At 37.0% G+C, this 19,793-nt stretch overlaps 2 protein-coding genes across 2 annotated transcripts; both read right to left on the reverse strand.

Moving 5' to 3' along the window:
* Positions 1–329: 329 nt before the first annotated feature.
* Positions 330–3,526, reverse strand: LOC144435352 (monocarboxylate transporter 13-like). The gene is made up of 4 exons (XM_078123951.1): positions 3,307–3,526; positions 2,821–2,964; positions 1,486–2,388; positions 330–421 (listed from the first exon to the last, which is right to left on the reverse strand). Exons 1-4 carry the CDS (start codon positions 3,524–3,526, stop codon positions 330–332), a joined length of 1,359 nt encoding a protein of 452 aa, XP_077980077.1.
* Positions 3,527–6,916: 3,390 nt separating this feature from the next.
* LOC144435363 (monocarboxylate transporter 13-like) lies at positions 6,917–11,393 on the reverse strand. The gene is made up of 4 exons (XM_078123961.1): positions 11,189–11,393; positions 10,881–11,024; positions 8,493–9,314; positions 6,917–7,197 (listed from the first exon to the last, which is right to left on the reverse strand). The coding sequence occupies exons 1-4, from the start codon at positions 11,391–11,393 to the stop codon at positions 6,917–6,919; spliced, it is 1,452 nt and encodes a 483-aa protein (XP_077980087.1).
* Positions 11,394–19,793: the final 8,400 nt, after the last annotated feature.

Raw genomic sequence — 19,793 nt, forward strand, 5'->3', positions numbered from 1 at the left:
CAGAGCCTACCTAAATCACATGTATTACAACTGGGAAAGTTTTTTGAGAAGGTGGCGTCATTTGAATAGCGCCCTTTATCAGGCAAACTAGAATTTCGTTCCTTTTTCTCTCACTGCATCTGTTGCGTATACTTTGTTAGTACCATAACAAGTTCAGTACTTTGAAATTGCTATTAGAATATGGTTTGCTTTTTAAAGATGTGTGATAATAAGCTGCATATTTTATTATCATTTTTTTGTAATTGTCATCCACTAGCAGTTATCTCTTCTCTCTGTATATGATCCTGTCGTCGACGTATACACAGCCATCCTTTGGTATTCAGGAAACATCATAATAGAAGGAGTAATGCACTGAATATCAGTATGGCACCAGCAACATGGAAGGAAAGCTCATAACTCCCAGTAAAATCTTTCAGGTAACCTACAAAATACATGTAGTACACTAAAGTTAAAGATATATATCTTCAGTGGGGTCGAACCAACACTGGTACGGGTTTGAAATTTTCCCAGATCTGTATGTAAGAACTTAGGTGATGTTCAGTTTGACCCTCACGCAGGTTGTTCCCGAGTACTACAAGTTTCTCTTGCTTTAATACTATGTAGGCATGCGTATTCGAATTTCCGAGTTTAATTTAGGTTCATAAAGTATAGTATTATTGCTACATTAATATCACGTAAATATTCGTGCATGAATACAGAATGTAGGGACACCTATATTAACAGGTTGTTATTTAAATATACGAAGATGAAATCGAAAACAATAATTCAATGCCATTGCCAATTTAGATACAACACAATCTACAACATACACCAGCGGTTTTTAATGCTTAACATTAACAATGAAATGAGTCGCTTTTTTTCGTTTGTTTCTTGAACCAAATTTGCTCGAGGGACTAATTAATTTACTTAACATAAATGGCATGATATTACACATATGACAAATTATAATTTTAGTTCATACATAACGCTTTCTCGTACTCCAATAAACGATCATTAAAAACTCTTCTAATTCCACACTCCCCAGTGATCATAAGCTCCTACAAGTACATACAGAGTGAATCCCGTCATGTGGTAACCTCTATCCTACCAAGTACCCCAACTATACAGCTTGGTTGACGTGCACGTCTAGTCGTGGTTTTCATCTTACCAAAGGACTTTATATGTGTTATTCACAAACAAACGGGAACGAAAGGGCCATAATCAGGACGTTGCAGATTCCTAGCCTTCCACCCTCGCAGTGGACGATGTCATCATCACTCCATAGCAGTGTATGAGAAAAATGCACACAAAGCGGTAGATAGAATCACGGCACTGCTGACACTGTTTGGTACAACGAAGACTTTTGTAAAAACTATATTTGATTGGAGTCTGTATGTCAACCTCATATTATGTGTCTGAGACATCTGCTAAAGTGGTACATGATAAATAACGTTCACTATTCAAATAATGAGAATTTGTAATTGTAATAACCTAACTTTGATTTACCTGATAGTGGTGGTCCAACCAACATTCCAGCACCAGCAAATAGCAGACTCCATCCATACGCTGTTACAAACATATCGTCTCCTACCATCTTCCTCAATACGACAGGCCCTTGGGCAGAGAAACTGCTTCTTCCAAATCCAAAGAGAAAAACAAAGATACCAATCGATGTCTTTGTTTTCACAAGGGGCATGAGGAATGCTAAAATGGCGTACACCAGGTATGCAAATACGAGGTAGTAGTCAATGTTCTTACGGATCGGCTTGCAGTGGCTACATAGGAACCCACAAATGGGAGAACCAATTACGTTACCAACACCATATAGGGAGAGTAAAATGGCAGATGTGTCTTTAGACATTCCGACATGGATGATTCTAGGAGCAAGATGAATCAGTGTAATTTGAAAACCCAATGACCACAATGTGAATGAAGTGAGGTATATCAAATAATAACAATTTTGTGTGAACAATCGACAATCGAAAAAGTCGTAGAGGAATGACAAGACAAATACAGTTCTTGACGACTTTTTAGGAATACTGGTTATATTGGAGTCTTCTACTTCAGGCCGGTCCGAGTCAGATAGTGGAATACATTCCTCAAGAGTAATAACGTTTCTTTTGTCGTGACTGTCACAGTTTTCTACTACATCCTTTCTAACCACGTGTCTCTCAGTCTTAGGTCTAAGTAACGAGGCAGCGATCCACAAATGGGCCGATATGGCTGCAAACACGAGTAAAGCTCCTTCCCAACCGTACAGATTGATACAATATTGGAACAGCGGAGGAAGAGCTAGTGAACCAACTCCAATACCTGTATATCCCAACCCTGCCGCAAGTGAATGTCTTTTCTTGAAATACTTCGCAAGTAGTGATGTGGATGGAGAATGGACTAGACCAAGGCCAACACCTGTAAGTAACATTTTGATTGTAAATGTAGGTCTGACTTATCTATGAATCTCTAATTAATTCTACATTGCAAATTATAGACATTCCATCGTCATTAGCACAAAATTGCTGCCATACTTGTATTCACTGAATTCTTTCATACAACCATTATCGGCGTGAGGGTCAAACGTAGGGTTTGTGTTTTACTTTTATCATTAGAGTTTTGAGAATGATGTTTTTCAAAAGGTTGCCTCGGCATACATTGTCTCAAAGATTACATAAAAGAGATGGTCATTTTATATCCGAGGACGGCTTGATCCCAAACAAATTTACTACTTAAGAAAGCACTACCATGACCTACTGTTCAGAATTCTGTAGAATATTAATCAGTACTAGTACCATTGCAACTTACAGTGAAATAACGACAGGGTTTTAGTTATGTCATCTTACATACCATTCAGAAAGCCAACGGTGATGGCGAGCTGCCAAACGGTGTTGGCAAAAGAGCTTAGTGTCAGCGATACAAAACACAGGACGCCCCCAACAGCGACTACTTTACGGTTACCATATCGCTTGGAAAAAGCAGCTGCAACAGGACCTGTAATCAGAATAAGTAAATTAGTCGACATTCAAAGTATACCTGTGTTGTATGTATGTATGTATGTATGTATGTATGTATGTATGTATGTATGTATGTATGTGTGTATGTACATTTGTATGTATGTATGTATGCATGTATGTATACATGTATGTATGTATGTATGTATGTATGTATGTATGTATGTATGGATGGATGGAGATAGGTAGGTAGGTAGGTAGGTAGGTAGGTAGGTAGATTCAGTAAGTAGGTTGATAGGTACGTAGGTAGGACTGTCTGCCTGATGTATCTTGATGTCTGTATATGTATGTATCTATGTATTTGTATGTTTCAGTACACTACCTGTACATAAGGTCACTCCAGTTGTAAGTGACGGAATCCATGACGTTTTTCCAGCACCCTCATCAAAGTACTCCACAAAAGCGACGAAGAATACACCAAGTGCTACATTAGTTCCTCTCGCAAAGAATTGAACTACGAATACTGCAATCACAACAAACCATCCCCAACCTCCTTCTTGTGCCTCATCACCGTTATATGGTAGTCTATCTGTCTTCGCCATCAGTACAATTTAAAAGATTAACAGTTGCGATTTCACACCCAAGTCACAGTGATATCTAAAATGAAACAAGTCCTTATAGAAGACACATAGCCATTCTTTTTTTATATACCTCCCACTGATACACTTCATGACTTGATTACTGCTCGCCCACATGTCATCCACATGCCCATGTGACTGCCAACTATACCCAACAATAACGGAATCGTTCTCCCATTTCCCCTCTCCCCTGTATTGGTATATGTCCCACTGCCTCCACACCCTATCCTTCAGCTTCGTCTTCTCTCTGAACAATATATCTATATTCATAATTATACTAATTTGAAACAACAGTGAACTCTTGATAGTACAATTGTAATATTCTAAATTAAATAACGCTCATAAAATGCTGTCCATATTACCGATACCTTACCGGATACCCCCCCCCCCCCACCCGCTTCATCCATTACTATTCAGCTAAAACTCAAGTGTTGCCTGCTAATGTCTATATTTCGCAGCCGGCTAAAATACAATAAAAATACGCTAGGCCTCTTACTGACAAATCGTCTAAGAACAGCCTTTTGCACGAATACTTTCGTTGGTGGCTGCACCTGGTAAAATATCTACTTGTGATCATAGATTGATTGATTGATTGATTACTCAGATATCAGATCAGTGGAAAGCTCGTAGGCTGTGTTTACAATCTCATATATGTCTACATACAATTGCTTACAGTGCGCTCAAGTGTGTCGACCTCGACTGACAGTTCTTTGTTGTTTGTTTGTTTGTTATACCCACCCTGTATATAACCAATATATATATATATATATAAGAGTGATGACTTGCTATGAATCGTGAAGACACGCGAAGACTTTATACCATTCTAGATTATTGTGTACATATCAATCAAAGAGTGGATAAGATAACATATCGACTTCGAACACTGTGTCTCTCATTTCACAACTTCAAGAGTATGTTCAAGTGTTCAACAATTGCCAATGTTATTGATCGCTACTGTACTTTGACCACAGTCGCTGCTGGCTGTACGAATGAACTATGTTATAGCCCCGCATATAACAAAAAGGTAATCGATTAATTACATTCATACAATGTGAACCCTGTTATAGTCTTGTTGTATGTAGGTTAAAGTATATGTAACGTTTTGACCCACAGGTACCATTTAGTAGAGAATGCAGTCACATAAATTATAAACTCCATTATTTATGCTAAATAATACTAAAATTGCAACCAACGAATCGACTCAAGATTTGGCAATTTACGATAAGATCAATTTGTGAGCATTGAATACTAGTACAGTACCTCGTTAAACTCCACACACCATTGGTGACACAATAAGCTATGTCAAACTAAGGGTGCCAATCACAGTGAACCACAAGCCGCAAGTTTATATGCAAGTCGTCTTCAAGATTGTCTCGTGGAACTTCGGTCAGAATTGAGTCACAGTGATATTTCAAATGATCACAAGTTAACGCCCACAATCAACGCCTAAATGTTTGATAAGGTTTGATAGCGAAGCAAACCACTCGTACAAGCTACACGTCTATTATTTATATTTGAATAACAATTTGTCCTGCAACATGAACTTTACGTCAATCATGACACATTTTAGTCCCCATACCGAGACTTTTTATTTGCTATAGCACAATTTGATTTGAAGGAACAAGGACACGGCAAAAAAACCACCCTTAGTTAACTGAAGACATGAATTTCATACAAGGCAAAAACAGCAGCTGAGTTATTCGAAAATCTCTCAGAACAGAGGGAGGGGGGGCGACAATAATTTTAAGAAGTAGTTTGATGTTGGATAATCCCTCTGACTTGTTTGGTAAATTTATAATTTGAATTTTATGAATGGGGATACGTCATCAGAACACGCATCAGTGAAGAATTGGTGTAACTTACATTAAATATGGATTATGAAAGATAAAAGTTGTTAACATAAACCCATGAACATTAATAAACCATGGATGGATATTTCAAAAACTCCTATTGGGACTTTTGTGTGCAGTCCTGTTACAAGCTTGGGTAGACATTTAGTACTTTGCCTAATTTGTAGTTTTCTGCCTGTCGGAAAGATATTTTTTAATATGAAATTGAACTAAAATAATTTAATTCAATTCAGTTCAATTCAATTCACTCTCTACTTTGAACGTTTATGATTCAATCCAATTCAGTTCAACCCAACCCAGCCCTACATCAAACCCAACCCTATCCCAAACCCAACCCTACCACAAACCCAACCCTACCCCAAACCCAACCCTATCCAAACCTAACCCTACCCCCAAACCCAACCCTACCCCAACCCATATGGTTTTTAATTAGCTATTGTGAAAACTTTTGGGTTTCCTTTCTGATAAATACATTTGAAACAATAACCATAAATACTTATTAACCTGGCGAGATACAGTCTACCTATTAAGATCTATTAACACTGCTACATTTCATCGTCTGTGACACCAGGTGGTTTTATTATACCAATCACCATGGTAATGGCTGCACTAACAATGAAAAATCTCTTCCAATGAAATGGGAAAAAAGATAATTTCCAGTATGCAACCTAAATTACAGCAATAATTTCCAGTATGCAACCTCAATTACAGCAAATAAAAAAGACGTATGTGATGTTTAAAGTTTTCGACACTAGCAAATTTTCAGAGTTGTAAAAATTGTCGTTTTCAGGGCATCTCTTAGTTGTCTCGGAACATCAAGTCCCAATGATATACGGTACACCAAGAAGGTGTATTAACAGGTCTGATGTATATTGACGTTATTTACAGGTGTGTTGACAAGATTGACAGACAAAATTAACGGCTACCATGACAAGATGTAAAGATAATTTGACTGGATTGACAGGTGTACAAAATTCAATTTCAGATTTTTGTCTACATCATGACACTTCAGCACAAAGGTTTAAAGAAGTTCACTCAAAGAACGAGTTGATCTGGAATTATGGTTGATAACATGTTTGACTACTGATCTATATCACTTGTTGAATTTAGGCGACTTAATTATCATCTATATAACATTTAACTAAATGCTAACATCCGCTTTTTTCAAGTTTATGCATATCGGTATATTGCCCAGTTTGGTCTGCCCTCTCGTAGTCATTGTGAGACTTCGTGATGTCATACCATCCTAAGCACCCATGATTTCGGACGCTGAATACAACAGCATTAATGGAACGCATTCAGTTTGTGCCTTGTAATGGTTATTCTGATATCTGCCCAATGTACAATACGCTAAGATAATGCTCAGAGTACTATTTACCATAGGCATTGGGAAATTACACCAGTCAAAAAATGCAGCAATATTAGTGAGATATATCTGTTGAGATAGATTACAAAAATTAGTACCTGTAGTAAGATTTTGTTTTTTGTATTGGTATATTATATGCTAAAGTTCAATATCAAATTCAGTAAGCTGTGCAGTCTTAACGACAGTCTTATTAGTATCCACAGTTTGATGAAGGGAATTTGCTTCAGGACCAATGTCGGTAGATCTAGAAATTAACTTAATATTTCCACAAAGCATTCCTGTGCGATTGTCCGATTCTTTAGTTTGATCACGTTGATTTATTATACCAATCACCAGGGTAACGGCTGCACTAGCGAAGAAGAAAGAACCTCCGATGAAATATGAGTAGTGGTAATTTCCAGTTACATCATACATCCAACCTACATTGAAAGGACAACATCAGGAATAGTTATTGTAAGGGGTACATTATTATATTAAATGGACGTTGTCACATCAAATATTGACTTTCATAGCATTGTTTGTTGACAGACAAAATTAATATTATAAAAGGATAAATTGACGTGATTGACAAGTACAAAATTCAAAGTTGACATATTCAACTTGATTTGATGGGTTGTTAATGGTGATTTATTAGATGGAGTGTTACTTTCGCCATTTTCTCAATTACTTATAAAAAGGCATTATTGAATGTTGGATCTGTAGTGGCAGGTATACATCTTCAGCGAGCACTAGTCTCTATACCTATATATGGTAGTGTTCAATAATTTTTCCATATTGACGTATGTGATATACTTTCAGTCATATACTTTCAGTCACAGAGATCGCCATGTATTATTTCATGGTGTCTTTACATTTTGTGTGTAAAGTTTAATTGTTTTGACCAATAAAGGCACTGGTTTTAGGGTCCGCACCTTAATTACAATTTCACTGCGCTTATTCAATGGTTATGTGTTCAGCTACACACTCATTACACCTCACGGTATACATTTAGAAATAAAGTCATTAAATCTGACAAACGATCGAGTTTTAAAAAATGGATCACTTATATAGCTAGTGTAGATCTCAAGTTCTGATCGACATGTTGAAATTTCCTTATATACATGAGATTAGAGCTAGAGTTATGTAAATCTCTGCTCGGATAGAAAAGTTTTGTACCCAAATAAATTCTGATTTTATGACAATAAAAGCATAAACTTATGGTCAGATCATGGTATGATTGTTCTTTGGGTTCTTGGCAAGACGTTGTTTGCAATTTCCATTTCAAAATGCTTAACGATCATCTGTCGTACGTCGCGTCAGCCATCTGTTGTCCGTTCAACTTTTCTATTTACATCTAAGACTTCTTCTCTGAAACCGATGGTCAGATTCCGTTGATTTTTTTGTATATTTGATTTTTGGGGGATGTTTTTGGTCAAAATTGACATTTGTGATTTCTTCTAAACTTGTAGTCGGATTGCTTAATAATTTAAGTGTGAATGTGCCTAGGAAGGAGTCTATTCAGATTTTTCCAAGCAAAGTACAGAACGCGAAGCGAGTAGTTAGTGATGATTTGATTTGATTTGATTTGATTTGATTTGATTATTTTTGCGATTGAATAACAATGGGTGTTCTGTTGTTTTTATTTCTCTGACTATTTTTTTCTTTAAACTAACCCTAACCCTAACAACCACTCCATTTTATCATGACAAAAGATAATAATTAGCTTATTAATTACCTGCTACAGGACCACCAGTCAAGATCCCAACTACCATACTTACAGTTGCAATACCAAATGCACTGATGAATCTGTCTTGGCCTACAGTTTCCCGGAGTACAACGTTCAGTAATGGTAAATAAACACCTTGACAAAATCCAAGAGCGGCACCGTGAACAATAGAGCCAGGGAATGTCGTAAAGAGGGGACTGCAGAGTGAGACTATGCTTGCTAAAAGCAGGGAATATCTATACATCTTAAGCGCTGATACCACATTCTTGTCAATAAGGAATCCATGCATGCGTGACACAATGCCCGCAATTCCAAATGAGGACATGACCACAGCAGCTTGGTTTGCATCCATACCGAGAAACACAGCGCGGGGAGCTAGATGTATAGTCGTACCAAACAGTCCGAATGACATAAGAAATGTAGACAACACTTCCAAACCGAAAACTTTGAAATCTCGAAAAAGTGCAAAATCAAGCGAGGAGATCATATTGTCACAATTTTGACGACAGTTGCTCAGCCATGTACGAGAGTGATGTTGATTTCCATTTCCGTCAGAAATCGAAGATGTTACTGGTGACGCCATATTGGCTTTTGTTACTCGTGGTCTAAATAGGGCACCGCACACACATAAATTGGCATTTAAACCAGCAACAACTATATACGATCCTTTCCAGCCGTATTGAACAATAAGGGCTTGAAAGAGAAGTGGTAAAATAAAACTCCCGATTCCGGTACCCATGAATGCGAGTCCATTAGCTAGTGCATACTTCTTGTCAAAATATTCACCAATCAGGGAAGTCGTCGGTGCAAATATGAGGCCTAAAGGAAAAGCTATAGAGAAAATTAAAAAAAAAACATTTAATAGGAAATCGTTTACACATGATAGCTACAACGTTATCGGCAACGACGATGTTGGCAAGAAATTTAGACAAGTCCTTTTGTGACAGACACATCTCCAAGGTTACTTTGAAAGTCACATATTCATTTCACAGAATCCAGTACAAGAACCTTATACCATACTTTCTTTCATTTACGTAAATCCATAGGTGACATACATGGATCTGCCCCATATTATGGTAATTAGCCTACTTAATATGCACGAAAATCAATAAAAATTAACATATTGTTTGACTAAAACAGAATACATGTAGTGAGCGAGCCTCTCAACAAAAGTCAAGTTGTTAAAAAATGCCAAGCAATATGCTAATTAGATAAATTAGTATGCTCTATCTTCCACTGAAAAATATCTATATATCATGTATGAGCCAAAAAGCACATTTTAAATAGTTTCATGTCAATTTAGTTAATTGTTAAAACTCCAAAAGAAATATTCAAGGAAAGTATAAAAAATAGCAAAATGATGGTAACTAGTTTTAATAGTAAGCATGCATAAATTTCAGTCAACAGTTTCAAATAGTATATGTCTAGAAAAACAGAACTATAATCAATGTTGGCAAAAATGTGCTCACTGCGCTAATAAATATGCACAGTTTATGACTAAATCTAATCTGTAACTGACAGTGACAACTGTGTATACCAAATTCGATAGCCTTCCTTCGCACTGTATATCGTTAAATTGGGGCGTGTCATTCTTTTACTCCCTTATCTGACACCACTTTTTGCAAGAGGGAGACCGCTATATGGTTTAAATGTGCCGGGAACATGATACGTTCAGCGACCTCGCTATATCTGCACCAATCCCGACCGGTGGAAAAGCGTTTGTATGATTTGAATTATTTTCAAGAAATATCAGGAAAGATAAGCAGAAAGGATATGGTGTCCAATCCATGACAAAATTACAACTCCTCATTTTGCTATTCTTATTTCAATTTTACAACTCAAATATCTATTTTTCTGTTCTATATTCCATTTTACAATTCGTCATTCCAATTCTTATTTCAATTTTACAACACAAATATCTATTTTTCTGTTCTATATTCCATTTTACAATTCGTCATTCCAAAACTGAATGCAATTAAACAACTGAACTTTCATTTCTAAATGAAATTTTACAACTCAACTTTCCATTTTTTAATTCTGTATTCTATTTCCCATGTTTAATTCTGTATACTATTGTACAGTTCGACATTCGATTACTCTGCTTCCTGTTTCATTCGACTACTCATTCTTCGAAACCCCATACGGTGTCCAATCCATGACAAAATTACAACTCCTCATTTTGCTTTGGAATGACGAATTGTAAAATGGAATATAGAACAGAAAATAGATATTTGAGTTGTAAAATTGAAATAAGAATTGGAATGACGAATTGTAAAATGGAATATAGAATAGAAAAATAGATATTTGAGTTGTAAAATTGAAATAAGAATATTCAAAATGAGGAGTTGTAATTTTGTCATGGATTGGACACCATAGAAAGGAAATATGTGTACAAACCTGTAAAGACGCTATAGGTGATGTACAAATGGGTTAATTTGGTAACAAAGGCACACGATAAACATCCCAGGGTTGATACTACTCCTGCCACCATAACAACAAGTCTTGTGCCGTATCGACGATTTAAGATATTTGCTACAGGTCCTGTGAGATTGAAATGCTAAATGTTAGTATTTGTCTGCAGTTACAAACTATACATTCAATAGCCGTTGTAATAAGCTGGCCGGGTCGAAACGCTTTTTAACGAGCTAGTGACATTTTGCTTATCAGTGTACATTAACTAATATTAACATATAGAAGTGACATACCAACACTAAATTTGACAGCCCAGGCTAACGACATAATCCATGACACTTCAGCAGATGTTGCTTGAAAATACCTTTGCAGTTCCACAAAGTAAGGTCCTAGAGATAAGTCCGTTCCTAGAACCAACATCAATACAAATAAACTTGATACAACAATTACCCATCCCCAGCCTCCGTCTATATCTTTGTCCATATTTATCTTAGCCATTCTACCTACAGACGATTTAACACCAATAACCCTTACTATTAGCGTAGCTACAAGTGTACAACGTAAGTGCTTCATAAATTATCACGAACGTATATTTTAAGATTAAATACCCGTACACATTGGTGATCTGTGGAAATTTGCTCTAACCCGCACCTTGAACAAATTTGATAAATATATCGTCAGTCACTAGAGGCGTTTCCGGTGTCTGTGATCGATAATTCAACCACAGGAACATACTTGTCAAATAAAGAGTATACACTCCCGGAGACTACGGAGAAATGAAGACATTCATCATGCCCACAATTTAGGTTGTTGATAATACTTTACACTATATTTATTTACAACAAAAGACAAATAGGCTTTTTCAAAATTTGTCATGGTGGCGCTCTACTTTCTGTCTCTCTTTACCTTGAGGGTATACATGGTATAGGTTACTCGGTTAACCATACAAAACTGTTGCTTTCCTCGATGTCTGAACAATACGAAAATAACACCATTGATTTAGACAAAGCGCTTAAGAAATGGTACTATGAGGTGATGATATGAGCGTATCTTTAGATAGGTTGATATGTATTCGATATCCCGTATTCAATTTGTAGTGGTACAGTTGGAGTCCGACGTGAACATCACAACTGTAATACGTTCTTGTTTTACAAATGTAGATAATAATAATACCAATAATAATATTAATATTGGTTTTTATATAGCACTTTCCCACTTTGTGCTTAAAGCGCTTTACAATTATTACCCCTGGCATGGATCTATAGCGGCACAATGATTTACACTTCCTCAACTCCTTGGGGAGCATACAATCCATTGCTGGCTTTATGAGCGCACAGGATTAAAACATTCACATTGCAACCTCTATCCTACCAGGTCCCCAATTATACAACTGGGTTGACTAAGGCACATAAATTAAACGTGGTACAAATCTTGTCCATGGACTTTATAACCACTCAGAAACAAACGGCATCGATGCATGATGGGGCTCGAACCTGCAACCTGCAGATTCAATATTCCAAGCCGGCCACTCTAACCATTCGCCCATCAATGACTCCACGCCCACCAATATGCGAGGTGCATTTCATTGACAAAAATTAACACGTACAACCCCACCCCCGCCTGGTGAGAGGGAGACATTGTAATAGTCAAACTTTCAGACGGATATGCAGCCAAGTTCCAACATCTACCCATTGGAAGCATGCATAATCCAAAAAGGGACCCATTGTTAGGAATTTCCAGTCCGTCATATAATCATTCGACCACTTACCTTTTTCTGATATGGACTGTGAAGGTATCCCTATAGCATTAAAAGGTTTTCTATGTAATCGACCCCATGGTTAGGGAATTTCCAGATGAAAGGTCGATCCATTTTTAGGGATGTTTTCGTGAAAAAAGTGACCCATTTGGGCTGCATATACAGGTACGTTTCTATGGGAGTAAACTCAGCCCCCCTCCCCCAGGGGTACATGCATATTTTACTGGACCATCGTATACTGCGCGGCAGATACATTATTGCGAAATATGTTATCAGAGTTCACATCATACCATACACTTATGACCTGACATGACATGACATGACATGATACTGCTGATGCAATTATGTGTACGTGCAGCTGATCAGACGATCAGACAGCGACGCGGTATAATTACAATCCACTTTGCACATCACGCCATCACATTCCCGTGAAGGACGACGAAGCGAGTGAGCACAGCGATCGAAGCATGCAGTTAACAATATAAACATACCATGAAAATAATCGTTGCTGTTGGAAAGCATTGCCGTTCGTTCGACAACAGATATGTGAAATGGGGAGTTATTAAACGTGAAGGTAGGTCAAAACCTGAAATACATTTTTAGTAGCTTGATAACCGTACGTAAGATACCGACATGTCACGTACCGTACTGGCAGCTACTTGATTTGCATTGATAGTATCATCAATATCGCTAAATACATTGCCCACCTATATAATCAATTGATTTACTAAAAACTCACATTTCGAATTCATAACTGACATGAAGTTTAACTTGGCAATGAAATATCTCATTTCGGGGTGAATTTTTTTCACGTGACAGCCTGCACGCCTGGAAATAAATCGGTGGCGTGATTTTTGCTATCTAGCTATTAATTTTAATCTCCAAGTGTTTCATCGCTCGCGTTTTTAAAGCAATAAATAAAGCTTAGTCATTTTATGTATCAAGTTGAACTTTATCATCTCCAATTTGTCAATGAGAGTTGTGTCGGGAGCGTTTTACCAAACATAATTCAGAAAACCAATAGTTTTGGTGTAGCAATTATTATATGGTGATTAATTCGTGATAAATTCAGCTTGTTTGTTGTCATATTTCACTCAATTTGAACATCCGTGGTTATCACTTTCAATTTGTTAGCAATAGGCATAGAAGATATTATGGGATAGACTGGCTTGTAGTGATAAATCTGGAAATATGGAGACAGACAGTACAGTGGTTATTAATGGATCAGGCCGTGCTAATAGCTATGCATTATTGCATACAATGGTGCTTAATTAGAGTGATAAGTAAGTTTGGACTTTCTACTCCAATTGTTTTAGTCTATTATATAGCTGAAGAACAGAAACCGAAACAATCTGGTCGAGAGATACGATCAGTGAAAAAATGCTGAGCCAGCAAGGTTAGTAAGAAATTACCAGGAACCGATATAGTCATTATCTTCACTAGGCTGCATAGGGAAACTTGACGTATTCTGTCCGAACGGAGAACACACGTACCACTAGTATTCACACGACCCGGTGGGACATTGAAAACATATACATATATACAAAATGTATATACTAGACCAACCTATGCTCATGTAGTAGACGTGCAGATGTACAATGTATATGTAGATCACTGTACTTTACTTTTAAACCATGTATCTAGCAATAATGTGTTTTATACCATTCAGAACACACTTGTCCTGAACAAATATAATGACTTTACGCAATGTACTAATATCATGTCAATTACCATTCTACGGTAAAATATTAGCCTCCGAGCATGTTTTTTTTTCTACTGACGAAATGCGTAATAACGGCGGTGCGTCTCTATGGGGCCATAACATGACCTGTGGTTTTACACGTACGATCATGAATATGCTAATTTTACCATGTAGGAATCAATACGAACTTTGAAGTGAAGGATATTATATGTAAAAGGAATAATCCACTCAAACTAATGTCTGCCTGTAGTACACTCGTATTGGTGGTTACCGCTAACTACTTCCAATATGATTATGAGTGTTAAAATAGCACCTCAGTAATTGACTTACAATTGCAAAATTTACAAAGTACAAAGACTGTCTAGACAATGGAAAGTGTGGTAACATGGGTAAATGTGATGATATCTGAGGATATCCCACAAACAAAAGGTCGAGCAAGTTACTAATCTGAAAGTGTTATTTTACATGTATCACCCAAAGTCATATTTGCTTGATTGCAGTAAACAATAATCAATACACGTGTAGCCCTACTAAAGGCAGAAATAAATTTGACTGGACTTATTCCAATAATTTTTCTTCTTTAACAGACACTGCCGATATCCTGCGAGGCGTCGTGATCCGGGTTCCTGACGAGGAGCGCCCTCTTTGTCGAATATAGGTCACCATGGTGACTTCGGAAACGTACCCTTTCAACGTCCGCAACTCTGAAATTTCACATTTTGGGATGATACGTGCTAAATTATGTTAACGTTACAAGCACAAAGGAAATGACAGCGTCATGAAAATGTAGAAACAATGCAATCATTGGATATTGGCGACTTGCACTGGTGTCGACGTTGTTTCATAGCAATAAATGGCGATAATGAAAATGCAATGTGACGTGGTCTTGTCCGCAATGGGGATTTATCTGAGGTAGGTACACATACTACAAAACAGTAAATCATATTCGCATCATGTCATTTTATATATGTTCTTACGTGAGATGACGCATGTCATTAGGTCTAAAAAAATTGTTTGGTTCCGGTTACACGACGCCTACCTACTTTTTCACTGCCGACCCTAAACTTTTTTAATGTATTCAAGAAAAAAATAATAAAATCACGAAAATGGTAAAGTCTCGCGAGAAATAATGGATGCGGAAACTGACATCAACTTAAATGACAATATACAGCTGTTCTTCCTATTGGTAATGGTTGTACATCTGATGGGAAGAAACCAATGACACAGATCGGAAAATATGGAAAACAACGGAAAACATAACTACCTCATATCGTTGAACTATACACTCACACATGGGAAAAATCTACCTACCCTACCTATTCTACCGTTGAATTGAGCGTAATTAGAACATCATAATTTTTTTGTTTAGATTTGATTTGCAGTGTGACTGGGTTATAAAATGATACCTCGGTAATATACTAAAAAATTGGTATCTTGTAAATAAGCCGTAGCTTACTTCAACTGATAAAATTATGTTCAGCCATGTGGAAGATTTCCTGCAATGGTTTATGGGACAACCTCTGCATGGCATCACACATACCCAGATATCTGTCTTGACAAATATAGAGTCAAGGTAATTATCTTTATGATGAAGAGGTTATATTGTCGACACCATATGTTTTCCCATAAACCTTTGCAGGAAATAACAAATATGTCTGAACACATGTCAAGTGCAGTGGATTTCCAAGTTCAGTAAGTTAGGCCAAGAAAAGAAGAATTGTTTCTGGTCAGCGCGCGAATCACTTAAATACCCACGCGTTTTTTTTTCGTCTTTTGTCCAATCCATGCAGTCTGCAGATCCGGGCAAAACACAAAAATAACCCTCCCTACTTCATCAGCGAAGACAACTGCAGAGCCAATCATGTACAAACAAATGACATACATCTGCCACACATACACACTTGCTCTAACATGTCTAAAATACTAAATAAAAAGACCAGTAACTGTCATAAATGGTATATTTAGTGACAGAATTGTTAAGAGTAAGAACAAATTGAAAAAAAAAATCGCGTCGTCACACCACCTTAGACAAAATATCCTGACAAGAAACAGTTCTCTCTTTTTTTGGCCTTTCTGAGGTGCATTCTATCACGTGATTTGTATGTATGCTGGTAACAGTAATTAATACATTGTCAAGTGTAGTAGATATATAGAGCTTACCTACAGATGCACTGATGTACATTTGAATAAAATTACCATGAATGTTACATACGATAATGTCATAATTGATTTGTATCTTTCAAACTGTCAACCTAGACTTTATTTTTAAAAAACACCAGCTGTGTAGCAACAATCCCATAAAGTAAACACTGGGGGCGCCCTCTTGGACTATTACCGTTATCATGCAGTTGCCACCATGACTTCAATAGCTTCGACGTGTTGAATTGTGACCTTACGCCTTTTACTAGTGGTGCGATTTCATTTTTTATTTTCATAATTCATAAGATAACTAATTAATCACTTACAACTGTTAAACTTGTAAAGTTCAATTCTAATTCTTTTTTATTTCAAGTAAAACATATTTGGTGTGTGTCGCGTGTTATCTATATATACATTGTTATTAAATTTTGGTGTTATCTGAAAGGCCAATCGCAACATTTTCTTCCATAATTTTTCATGAAGAATATGAACGAATTGAATATCATGTTAACGTCCATTGTTAAATGACTCTCAAACATAATTGCAAACCATGATGGCGCCCTTCAAACGCCAGTGTTCCTGCATCACGAGAAAAGCTATATTTGTTTTCAAAAATTGCAATTCTTGAGAGAGAATTGCTTCAAGCGTTGGGTTTGACCGTTTTAGTTACCTTGTTAGATAAGAGTTTGTGTAACGAAGGGAGTTCCTTGATAACGTGTTTGAATATCACACGATATAACTGACACAATGCATTGACCTGAGTCATATCCCAAGGGAAGGAGGTGGGCGGGGGGGGGGCATAGCAGGGGGGACGGGGATACTTTTGGGTTAATGGGTTACTTTGCACATGCAATTAATCCCTATACATGGGTCCATTATTCTCCCTGAAAATTCCCTAAACATAAGTCGTGCCCGTCGATCGAGCTTCTGGCATTGCATTTTAAAAAGTAGATGGTGGTGTAAAACGCCCCAAGTAATGGTTAGATATCAGGATTAGCAATTGGGAGAAGATGAGTACGAACCCCAATTGGAGACAGGGTATTTTTTATTTGAACTCCACTCCTCCAAGGCGAGTGTTCTACAACTCGATTGGTAACAGTGTAGACTGTCTCACTCAGCCGTGTCTCAATCACAAGACGAGTGTGAATTAGAGCGTGCAACAAATAGCCCTGTCACATGGTCACAAACATGAGTGGATTTAAGTAGGAAGTGTCGCGGTGTATACGTACGTATGTAGTCGCTTGGGCCAATTCCCAGTACAAAAACAAACAAAACATGGTTTAAATACTGTCAGACATGATACATGTGATAGAATATATAGAAAGTCAAAGTGAAAGCAAAATATGACCATCCCCTAATTCCAGTGTACAGTGTGCATATGTTATACATAGTCATGGTCCCTTTAATAGACCGACTAAAACATCATTAGAATAATATGTAGATGTTCTAAACCTGGGCGGCACACCCCTGTCTAACATTTGTCAGAGTACCCCGTGGGGGGGGGGCGCAGACAACAGCATGATCCTTGGTCATGTGCACGTGGTTAAGGAATATGCAAAATGTTACACCATCTAGTGTACAAAATTTTTTAATGTAACATTATATCCCGCCTCCCTTTCTTCTTATCTTATCAACTGCGCCATCATTTGGCGATATGTATAACATTTAGTGTACAATTTAGGGTAACGATACTGTCATCAAATCTAGGTGTCTACGACTTTAACTTCGCAAAATGTTTCAAGGTCAACTCTTAAAAAACCGAGCAATGTCAACTTTGCACAATAAACACGCCGATAATTGATAATTAGCATGTACAGTTGTGGTGTAGAGTTTTCTGATCACATTGAAATTGGGTGAGCAATGTTTTTTTTAAAAGTGTGAATTTTGTTTTGCTTGTGAAATAAATCACTGTAACAATACGTCGAATATATGCATGACAAACACGGAGTTGGATGCCGTACTTGGAGTTGGATGTACGGAACTTATATTTGGTTATACTTTGGTTAGATCAGACGTGATGGTGTGGGAGCTGAGATTTCAACAGTTGACGTTTGACTCAGAATAAGTTGGGCAAAGAGTAAATATTCTCGCCGCTGTGGGAATTGTTACCTATATATATATATTTCGCATTGTGTTTATAATAACATTGATGGAGAGGGTTTCAGGGACTATGTAACTTTTATTTTTAACGACGGGAACTTTAAGACGTAGATGATTTTGGGTGGAACGTTATGATATGGATGGGATTAAAATATATTAATTTTTAAGTTAACATTTATTAATCTGTATATACGTTGTAATCTATAGAAGACCAACAGCTATAGGACGATCGAACAATATCACACAAATGTAGTTGGAGGGGGTCTAGCGTCAATGCGATTGCTGAACTTCACTTTTGCACTTTTAACCAAATTTAGAAAACTTTCATGCCTTCATCAACGATAACATGTTCTGTTGATAAATTTATTAAAATTTACTTCTTATGTGAGATACAGTGTTGGGTCTTCGGTTGTACTAATTTGTTTACCATCGTGTTTTTCCATTACAGGGATCAATCGTTGTTACAATTTTATTATATTACATTTGATATATTAACGTGACGATGTCGAACTTGTGAACGTTCGTTTACGTACGGGAGGGAGTGTGAATGAAGTTCGTTTATGCTAGAGCTTGTGTGACATTGTGCGACCGTCCCATAGAAACACGTGCAAGCTTATGTTGATCAGAGTGTTTTTATGTACTCGAATCAAAATAAAGAGCTAGTCAAAACAAAAGAGAAAATCATTGTGCATTCCCTTTTAAGTTATCGCGCGCGCGTGCATACTCTACATAAGGTCAACAGTCGACCCGTAGTCAGGCATGAATGTTTTTATATACTTGATGAACCAAAATAAAGAGCTAGTCAAAACAAAAAATGAAAAAAATAAAGAAAAACATACATTCTTTATTTAATTCATCACGCGTAATTTTTTTTTGTATTCTATAGATAAGGGTAACACAGATACAAATATTTCAACTCTTATCAACATTTCGAGACTGGATGGGTTTCTATTTTTGTCATTCCTTTGTCGGTGTGATTGTAGCTATAAGAAGATTCTCCTTAGTGCCATTAAGTGGCTGGTTCACGTTGCGACTGTCACAACGTTTGGGGGCGTTGCAGTGTGAAAGGGTAATCATACCCTAGCCAAGTAGGAAAGCGAAGTGATGAGTTAGAAGGAGTCATAGATAACGTGGAGCTAATTATTCATCTTTTTATAGAATACAAATTACTTTGATTGGTTTTTGGTGGAGTCGGTCATGA

Source organism: Glandiceps talaboti, chromosome 1, assembly GCF_964340395.1.
Source record: "Glandiceps talaboti chromosome 1, keGlaTala1.1, whole genome shotgun sequence".
Classification (NCBI taxonomy): Eukaryota; Metazoa; Hemichordata; class Enteropneusta; family Spengelidae; genus Glandiceps; species Glandiceps talaboti.